The 8472-nt window shown below is 38.2% G+C and overlaps 1 protein-coding gene across 5 annotated transcripts; it reads right to left on the reverse strand.

Annotated features, from left to right (window-relative positions):
- Positions 1-224: 224 nt before the first annotated feature.
- Positions 225-8237, reverse strand: LOC128508775 (putative C-type lectin domain family 20 member A). 5 transcript variants are annotated; one of them, XM_053480251.1, is made up of 6 exons: positions 8142-8237; positions 4518-4564; positions 3051-3425; positions 2236-2562; positions 1930-2024; positions 225-408 (listed from the first exon to the last, which is right to left on the reverse strand). In XM_053480251.1, exons 2-6 carry the CDS (start codon positions 4549-4551, stop codon positions 307-309), a joined length of 933 nt encoding a protein of 310 aa, XP_053336226.1. In that variant the 5' UTR covers positions 4552-4564; positions 8142-8237; the 3' UTR covers positions 225-306. The 5 variants fall into 5 exon arrangements, with proteins under 5 accessions (XP_053336226.1, XP_053336225.1, XP_053336227.1 ...); XM_053480250.1 differs by lacking the exon at positions 8142-8237 and adding an exon at positions 4851-4932; XM_053480252.1 differs by lacking the exon at positions 3051-3425.
- Positions 8238-8472: the final 235 nt, after the last annotated feature.

Genomic DNA, 8472 nt, shown 5'->3' on the forward strand with positions numbered 1-8472 from the left:
ATATACAGATGTATGCAGCCACAAAACATACCAGAGCTAATTAAGCTACAGGTTACAGATACAATGGAACTAAACATGTTGTTTACTGCATTAGTTCTGAAAATGTACACACTTCCTGTGCCAAAATTTTTTTAAACATAATGATGAAATCCATTGGTTTAAAGAGAGCAACTTGAAAGGCGTAACCAGTTAGAATGTACTAAAATGTTAAATATGTTCTGGACATTTCTCTAGTTTCATGATGATTAAAGTACATAATATTATAACATTTAGCTACATCTGTTAATTTTAGAGAGAGGTTAGATGTTACAGGTATTTATTTTCCTTGTAGAAGATCTTTTTATTTGGCTGCACCCTCCAGGTCACTGTCGTGTTCACCACACCCAATCCGTCCAGCTTCTGCTTGATCTGAAGAACAATGAGCAAGAAGGGAGTTTATTTCTACACAGTAATGCTCTATAGTCATGTCCCAGTAGTTATATATATATATATATATATATACACTCAGCAAAAAAAGAAACGTCCCTTTTTCAGGACTGTGTATTTCAACAATAATGTTGTAAAAATCCAAATAACTTTACAGATCTTCATTGTAAAGGGTTTAAACAATGTTTTTCATGCATGTTCAATTAACCATATCAATTAATTAACATGCACCTGTGGAATGGTCATTAAGACCTTAACAGCTTACCGAAAGTAGGCATTTAAGGTCACAGTTCTAAAAACGCAGGACACTAAAGAGACTTGTCTACCGACTGTGAAAAACACCCAAAGAAAGATGCCCAGGGTCCCTGCTCCTCTGCGTGAACGTGCATTAGGCATGCTGCAGGGAGGCATGAGGACTGCTGATGTGGCTAGGGCGATAAATCGTCATGTCCGCACCGTGAGACGCCTAAGACGGCGCTACAGGGAGACAGGAAGGACGGCTGATCATCCTCGCAGTGGAAGACCACGTGTAACAACACCCGCACAGGATGGGTACATCCGAATATCACACCTGCGTGACAGGTACAGGATGGCCACAACAACTGCCCGAGTCACACCAGGAACACACAATCCCTCCATCAGTGCTCAGACTGTCCGCAATAGGCAGTCCATGAGGAGGAGATGCACTGCAGTACTTCAAGCAGCTGGTGGCCACACCAGATACTGACTGGTACTTTTGATTTTGAGCCTCCCTTCATTCAGGGACACATTGGGAAACATTTTTAGTTTATGTCTTATGGTGTTGACTCTTTTAGTGTTCATACAAATATTTACACATTAAGTTTACTGAAAGTAAAAACAGTTGAAAGTCAGAGGACGTTTCTTTTTTTGCTGAGTGTATATATATATATATATATATATATATATATATATATATATATATATATATATATATATATACACACACACAAAACCAATCACAATGAGTTAGAGATATTGATATTGTTAGGGATATTGTCATGAGTGCCGCCAGCACACTCTCAACTTTCTGTTTATGGATGATAATGCTCCACTACATCGTGGCAGAATTGTCACAGCTTGATTTTAGGAGGTTGGAGTGCCTACATTTTATGTGGAAATTTGCAAATTCTTGTAAGAATAAAAGCTACCAATCATCACAGTGAGGTTTACACAACTTTGATAAAAAATGACTTTGAATCACTCTGTAAAATGTATAGTAACAAGTGATGGTACTTATTTGTTCATGTGTAGGCCCTATATATAAATCACTCCCATTCTGGGAGCACGTTCATAAGCTACATTTGTAGATAAAGAGGAGGAGAAGAAGCGAGGGTTATTGTGTAGGATGATTTTCACACACACACACACACACACACACACACACACACACACACACACACACACTTTACATAAACTGCAAACTATGTTACTTGCAATGCCAGCTTTTACTCTTATGTGAAATGTATCTATCATGTGACTCACCTGCTGCAAAGTGGACAACTGGACAGCAGGATCAAGGACACTTACATCAGACTTCACCTGCAGTTTTATTATCTGCACCTGCCTCACTGGTAGAACTGTAATGATCACAAATTAATTTGTCGACTACATAAAGATTATTCTTATTTTTTCATGTTTTAAGCTATGGAATATAAACTGTACCAAAATTTATGACATGTAAGTCACTGACTTCTTTTCTAACCTACATAAAACTAAATCTATACTAGAAAAAAAACATAATGAAAATGTCTATAATCTAAAATGAATAGCCATTAAAGAAAGACTCACTGGAGTGGCAGTAGAAGGGATATGGATTGCTGCAGGATCCACTAAAGAACATTCCGCCCTTAAATGTTGCACAGTCCCCTACTGCATAATTAGGGTTAAAGACACTCCATGAGAGGTTTGTACCTATAGTCCCATCTGTCCATGTCCAAGGGTCCCTAAATAAACCAAACCAAGCTGAACTGACAGAGGAAATTGTATTTATGAATTTATTGTTCTCTGCCTGGGTGGTTGCACTGGCCAAATCGGTGTGAAATGTTCTGCAGTAAGCCTGAGCTCCAAACCAGTCCTGCAGACTGGCATAGAGGATGTAGTCGTTGACGCGTGTAGCTGGAAAAAAGCAATAATAAATTACTTGATTACTTCTTCAGTTAGCAAATGATATTATGTAGAAAATAGTGTTTATTAACCTTCCTAGCACACAAGTTTTCTTTTTACATTTTCTTTTTTCACCATTTGATTTTGTACTTCTGCAAACTGTAAGGGGTTCTAAAAGTTTAATTATACCATGCTGTAGATTGTAAGAAATATACTAAAATAATGACATTTTTAGTCAGATTCTTGGTCTGTGTCAGTGGTGTATTGGTAGGCACTGTCGCTTTGCACCTCCAGGGTCCCCGTTTGATTCCTGGCCAGGCTCGATTCCCGTCGATTTTCTCTTGGGCATTATATGCGGTCATTAACTTCAAGCACACAGAGATAGGAATCAAACCTGGCCAGGAATTAAACCCGAACCCTGGAGGTGCATAAATTCTAAGGTTGGAAAATTATTACAAAGTCAGTAAACAGAAAATAATAAAATCAGGATGGTGACTCACAATCATAGCAGACGAAGGTGTTTAGGGCTATGCAGCGCTTGGCTGACCAGTACCCCGTGTTATCAATTGCACCACATGCACCATCATTAGAAGGCTCAGAAGAGGCCCAGTTTTTCAGAGCTGTATCTTTCAATAGGACATTGTTTAAGGACCAACGCCAGCTGTCCACATTGTTATATAGTCCAATCCATCCGGGGGTAGTCATACTGTATTTTACTGCTTCTGCTGTTATCTTTGACTTATCATCAGAACTTTCAACTGCAGCCAGGTCACCGTATGTTCCTCTGCAGTAATTCTGCGCAGCTGACCACGTCATTGGCGTCATGATCAGCTTGTAGGTGTGAGTGACGGTGGACAGGGTGATAGGCACAATACCTGTTGGCAGTAATTTAATGTTTTATACAAGCAGAGCCCGTGAGTCAGGATGAGTGTCTTTAATGAGAAGTTGGTCAGAATAAACCAAAAGTAAAAATACAGATTCCTTTTCTGCACATTTTTTAGAATGTCGCCGTGAATGTTACGGTCTGACAAGCAGCAAATTAAATGGCAAGTAAGATGATCTACAGGACATGAAATTCAGTTTTTTTTTGAGAAGGACAATATTTATAAGCTTAGCCTTTCAAAGATATCTACTGCACCCCCAACTTGGAAGAAACAACTGAACCCCACTGGCACTGATGCTGTTGACAAGCAAAGTCGGCATTAAGCATTTGTTTCTGACAACTAAAGGGTTAAGGCAGTGGTGTTATGACTTTTAGTTCAATAAGTAAGCATTTATTTTAATGGGAAACGCATTGTACTGGATCACCAGTGTTTTATTTTCTTTTTAGAAAGCAATAATGTTATGCTGACATACACATATTTTTTACAGTAAAATCATCAAAACTCAGTGTATAATAACAGTCCAGTTTGTCAATATCTATTTATAGCTGCAGTAATTGTATTTTATTCCTTTAAGGTGTTTAAATAAAAAATATATATTAAAAAACAGAGTGCAACACTAGTACAGATAAGCAAAAGCATAAATAAGAAGAAAAGAATGAAAAAAAAAACTGTTGGCAAATAGGCTCAAAAGACAACAACTCAAAATTTACCACTAATGATATAATAGCAGCAATATGTCGTTGTGCTTATTAAGCTAATGAATAAATGAATGAATGAATGACTATAAAATGTGATATTTTTCATATTTACAGTATATATAACTGCAATACTGACTATTAAATTTATTTAATAACTGGATAAGAATTTTAAAAAGCTGGCTAATACAACCAAGGCAGTTTTAATTTTAAAAGCTGTTAATGTGTCTAGAAATAGCCTTAATGGTCCTATGTTTTATTTATAAAAAAATAATAATAATAATATTTAGAAATATGACCTAACATTTCTTTCTTTTTTTTTTGCCCAGGATATTTTCTCTTTTTAATATATAAACATATATTTTGAAGTAAATGTAAACACACTCACCGGTGAGACACAAGAGAAAAAGATTTAGCTTCATGATGGACAAGTAGCTGGAAGTTAAAATAAAATTGTGATCATATATACAGTATTATCATGATAAATGTGCAGAAAAGAAGAGAAGCAATTAATTAACAAAGTCTGAGATCTTAAATAAAAAAAGTCCACAATTGTCACTCACTCACTCATTGTCTACACTGTTTATACTGTATACAGGGTCACAGGGGCCTGGAGCCTATCCCAAGAAATTTAGGGCAAGAAGTGGGGTACACCCTGGATGGGGTCCTAATCCATTGCAGCCCGCATACAAACACTCACCATATACATACACATACTTACATACATACAGGCAATTAGGGATTGACAGCCTGGACGTCTTTGGACTGTGGGACGTAATTGGAGTACCCAGAGGAAACTCACCTAGCACAGCCCTGGAGGTGCAAGGCGACAGTGCTAACCACTAAACCACTGTCCCGCCTCCCACAATAACAACCTTTTAAATAGTACAAACATTTTATTAATAGTTTTGCCATAATATTAGTAGATCTTAATCTGCGACAGATATAATTGAGGACTGTACTATAATAATATAAAATATATGTATAAAGCATGCATACAGTATAAATAGTATAACCCGTCAAACTTGCAGCACAATAATTGTGCAACTCACACATTTTTTAGTAAATCTTGGTATCTTTCTACTACTTAAAATTTTTATCTTCGATAAATAGCATTGCCTTTTTTAAAGGATGTTATTGTGAAATTAGGACCTCTTTTACAGACTTTTTGACAGGCATTACAGACCATGCTTTTCACTTTGAAAGTAAATAAAGTTAGAAAACTGTATCACCGAAATAAATTTTTCATACAATGAGGCTCAAACTTCCAATCCTACCTGTGAAAGGAAGATTTTAAGGCTGTCATTTATTCAGTAGCTCTGTGGGTTTCTGATCCCTGCTGCAAGTGACGTTCTGTAAGTCTGAACTGAGTAGTGGATTCTGCCCATTTAAATTGCTAATTTCTTATGCAAACCTTAATTGAGCATACAAATGTTATAGAATGAAAGTAATTTACAATGTGGAGAACTAATTTCCCCAAGGTATGAGTCTTATTTAAACAAAAGCAAAACATGGAAATACCGATTGATTTAATGTCCTTTTTCAACCTTAAATATTAGCAAAGAAACAGGCTTTAGAGTAGAATTACCCAGATGTGTATAAACACACGGACTGCACTGTAACAATAATTGTTGTGAAGTAGAGCTGTTTGCCTATTTTGTTTAGGGGGCACATTTTCAAAATCCTGGGGACAGACATAGTCCCTAAGCTCTTATTCTTCCTGTCAATTTACAGTACAGTTCACACAACACAGTACCGTTTTTTCAGTATTTTTATTCTGCCGCAATTGAGCAGCATCTTGTAAAAATATAAACATTACCGCTGTTTGTTTCAAACATAACTATATCACAGCAACATCTTCTAATGTCAACATTGAACTATTTTTAATAAGGATAACTAGGCTGTATTACAAGGAGTATTGTCTCAGTGTCACTGCCACCCAAAGAAATTCTGTAGGACCTTTCTGTTGGGAACGGCAAGACTAATACAGTGGCTTGCAAAAGTATTCGGCCCCCTTGAACTTTTCCACATTTTGTCACATTACAGCCACAAACATAAATAAATTTTTATTGGAATTCCAAGTGAAAGACCAATACAAAGTCGTGCACACGTGAGAAGTGGAACGAAAATCATACATGATTCCAAACAGTTTTTACAAATAAATAACTGAAAAGTGGGGTGTGCCTAATTATTCAGCCCCCCTGAGTCAATACTTTGTAGAACCACTTTTTGCTGCAATTACAGCTGCCAGTCTTTTAGGGTATCTCTACCAGCTTTACACATCTAGAGACTAAAATCCTTGCCAAATATCCATTCTTCTTTGCAAAACAGCTCCAGCTCAGTCAGATTAGATGGACAGCTTTGTGAACAGCAGTTTTCAGATCTTGCCACAGATTATCGATTGGATTTAGATCTGGACTTTGACTGGGTCATTCTAACACATGGATATGTTTTGTTTTAAACCATTCCAATGTTGCCCTGGCTTTATGTTTAGAGTCGTTGTCCTGCTGAAAGGTGAAGCTCCGCCCTAGTCTCAAGTCTTTTGCAGACTCCAAGAGGTTTTCTTCCAAGATTGTCCTGTATTTTGCTTCATCCATCTTGCCATCAACTCTGACCAGCTTCCCTGTTCCTGCTAAAGAGAACCACCCCCAGAGCATGATGCTGCCACCACCACATTTGACAGTGGGGATGGTGTGTTCAGAGCGATGTGCAGTGTTAGTTTTTCCGCTACACATAGCATTTTGGCCAAAAAGTTCCATTTTGGTCTCATCTGACCAGAGCACTTTCTTCCACATGTTTGCTGTGTCCCCCACATGGCTTGTGGCAAACTGCAAACGGGACTTCTCATGGTTTTCTGTTAACAATGGCTTTCTTCTTGCCACTCCTACATAAAGGCCATTGAAGACTAATCCATGCAGTGCACGACTAATAGTTGTCCTATGGCCAGATTCCCCCACCTGAGCTGTAGATCTCTGCAGCTCGTCCAAAGTCATCATGGGCCTCTTGGCTGCATTTCTGATCAGCGCTCTCCTTGTTCAGCCTGAGAGTTTAGGTGGATGGCCTTGTCTTGGTAGGTTTACAGTTGTGCCATACTCCTTCCATTTCTGAATGATCGCTTGAACAGTGCTCCGTGGGATGTTCAAGGCTTTGGAAATCTTTTTGTAGCCTAAGCCTGCTTTAAATTTCCTAATAACTTTATCCCTGACCTGTCTGGTGTGTTCTTTGGACTTCATGGTGTTGTTGCTCCCAATATTCTCTTGGACAAACTCTGAGGCCGTCACAGAACAGCTGTATTTGTACTGACATTAGATTACACACAGGTGCACTCTATTTGATCATTAGCACTCATTAGGTAATGTCTATGGGCAACTAACTGCACTCAGACCAAAAGTAGCTGAATAATTAAGCACACCCCACTTTGCAGTTATTTATTTGTAAAAGTACACCACTTTGTATTGGTCTTTTACATGGAGTTCCAATGAAATTGATTCATGTTTGTAACTGTAATGTAACAAAATGTGGAAAAGTTCAAATCAAATTCAAATTTTATTTGTCACATACACAGTCATTTTTTTTTCGTATAAGCATTTCACTACATTTCGTACTGTGTATGTTTGTGTATGTGACAAATAAAATTTGAAATTTGAATTTGAAAAAATCTAATACATGCTAAAGACCAGTAAATTACATGAGTATACACTGATCAGCCATAACATTAACACCCCCACCAAGTAAACTGAACAGTAAGCAAATGGTTGACAGGATCATGAGCACCAAAGGCTCACGACGGCCCCTGGACCAATGGCCAGCCTGCCCGGTCCGATCATAATGAAATATCAGTGCAGCACACATTACAAAAGTAAAGTCAATGCTGGCCACAACAGAAAGGCACTAGAACACCCAGTGTACCACAGACCACTGCATCCGGGACCCAGCAGACAGAGCCCAAGACTATTGAGCTAGCTTTCAAATTACCCAGATCCCAATCCAAACAACCATTCATGTGACTTACCCGACAAACGAGTGTGATCCATGGATGACCCACCTTGTCAGACAAATGCATGCCAGACATCACATCACACCTCTTGAGGGTTCACAGGGCACAAAGGGGAATAGCACAAGGAGAACATAAGGAAAATCTTACTAACCCACTCATTCATTGTCTTCATCCTGTGTACAGGGTTTCCTGGAGGCTATTCCAGGACACTTAGGGAGTGAGGTGGGGTACATCCTGGACAGGTTGCCAATTCATCATTTACACACACTATGGGAAATGTTTGGAATATCAATTAGCCTAATCACAGTCTTTGGATTGTGGGAGGATACCGAAGTACCTAGAGGAA

The sequence above is a fragment of the Clarias gariepinus genome, chromosome 20, assembly GCF_024256425.1.
Source record: "Clarias gariepinus isolate MV-2021 ecotype Netherlands chromosome 20, CGAR_prim_01v2, whole genome shotgun sequence".
In the NCBI taxonomy this organism is placed as follows: Eukaryota; Metazoa; Chordata; class Actinopteri; order Siluriformes; family Clariidae; genus Clarias; species Clarias gariepinus.

What these genes read in the sequence shown, in the direction of transcription:
- LOC128508775 (XM_053480251.1), bottom strand. Translation starts at nt 4,551, where the DNA reads ATGAAGCTAAATCTTTTTCTCTTGTGTCTCACCG. An exon ending in TTTTCTCTTGTGTCTCACCG is followed by an intron (nt 3,426 to 4,517) that starts GTGAGTGTGTTT and finishes TACTGCCAACAG; the next exon opens with GTATTGTGCCTATCACCCTG. An exon ending in AGTTGTCCACTTTGCAGCAG is followed by an intron (nt 409 to 1,929) that starts GTGAGTCACATG and finishes ATTGTTCTTCAG; the next exon opens with ATCAAGCAGAAGCTGGACGG.